Source organism: Triticum aestivum, chromosome 4B, assembly GCF_018294505.1.
Source record: "Triticum aestivum cultivar Chinese Spring chromosome 4B, IWGSC CS RefSeq v2.1, whole genome shotgun sequence".
Taxonomy (NCBI): Eukaryota; Viridiplantae; Streptophyta; class Magnoliopsida; order Poales; family Poaceae; genus Triticum; species Triticum aestivum.
Genome location: NC_057804.1, coordinates 658,512,139 through 658,513,529, shown reverse-complemented (window position 1 = coordinate 658,513,529; position 1,391 = coordinate 658,512,139). Strand labels below are relative to the sequence as shown.

Below are 1,391 nucleotides of genomic sequence, written 5' to 3'. Positions count from 1 at the left end.
AACATGCATGTTACACAAATCATATCATTGAATTCGTATGTTAAAGAAGTTTCTAATGATATAATTTTTGTATCATACATCTTATATACTAATAATTTTATTATTGGTCAAAGGCTTCCTCGAAAGACGTATTAGGTCCTATGTATATGGAAGGAGGGAGTAACAAGAACGCTAATTTTTCCTGTGTTATTCTTCCAGTGGGTGTCAAGCTAGCAAAGCAAAATCAGGAGAAGGACGACCGGCCATCTTTGGCGGCACCGAGCTAGACGAAACGACGGCGAACATTCCTTCATGGCTTCGCCCCTACAAAGATAAAACTCGCATCAGATTAACCTGCAGTGGCACCAGTCTTCAAGCAGACGTACGTATAACACACCCATGCAGATATATACATGTGCCTACTGTATTTCACTCATGAGTCATTAAACGGCGACATATGCAGGCTGCTTGCCGCCGGCCGAAGTTCGCGGAGCTCAGCGCGACAAATCTCAAGATCCTCTGCGATGCGCTCGAGCTTCGCGTTCCGCGGCACAGGAATATCGTCCCTGGCATATCGAGCACGCTGCTCGGGTGCCGATCTGGTGTGACCAGGAGGAGGGCGGGCGCTAATCCGTTTGGCTCCTCGTCGTCAACTTGGCTGCTCTTCCTAGGAAGGGACGATGGCGGAAAGATGACGGTGGCTCGGGACCTCGCGAGGCTCGTGTTTGGCTCATACATCGAGTTCACGACCCTGCAGGTGCAGGGTAGCCCCGACATTTCCGCGCGCACCGGCAAGCACGCTCTCAAGAGGCCGAGATCACCGGAAAACGACGGCGATATCGAGGGGAGGCTATTCGAAGCGATCATGGAGAACCCTCACCGCGTTATATTGATTGACGGCATCGACCGACTGAATCGTGAATCGGAGATGCGCATCAAGAACACCATCGTCGGTGCAGGAATAGCGAGGGGACGCAACGGCGGCGTGGTCAGCCTGGAGGATGCCATCGTAGTGCTGAGTGCCTCTGATTCCTTGGAATGGAGGTACATGGCTTCATCTTCCTCTCCATGGCCACGGGTGAAGCGGCGGTTTAATGGACAGCACCGTGAGGAAGGTGACGCCGCGGGAAGATCTCGTTGTCATCATGGCTGGGACTTGAACTTTCATGCGGTGGATGGAGAAGAGGAGGACAATTTGGCTAATGACCAGGGGATCCTGAATGTCGTCGATGGTGTTTTCCTTTTCAATTAGCACAGACTATTTATGTTTTCTGAATGTATTTTGAATGGTTTTGAATTGTTGGAATTTTCTTTTCAGAAAATATATTTTTTGAATTAAGGAGGATTTCCTTCCCTCCCGTTTCCATTTGAGAAAACCTGTGCCGCCACCTTCTGTTTTTCCTCCGGAGATC

At 49.7% G+C, this 1,391-nt stretch overlaps 1 protein-coding gene across 1 annotated transcript in view; it reads left to right on the top strand.

Annotated features, from left to right (window-relative positions):
- Window positions 1–1,324, top strand: part of LOC123093954 (protein SMAX1-LIKE 3-like) — a 3,175-nt gene extending 1,851 nt beyond the window's left edge. Inside the window, exons 2-3 of the mRNA XM_044516015.1 lie at window positions 199–361; window positions 443–1,324. Of these exons, the coding sequence (XP_044371950.1) occupies window positions 199–361; window positions 443–1,231 (952 nt within the window). The 3' untranslated portion in view covers window positions 1,232–1,324. The remainder of the gene's footprint in view (window positions 1–198; window positions 362–442) is intronic.
- Window positions 1,325–1,391: the final 67 nt, after the last annotated feature.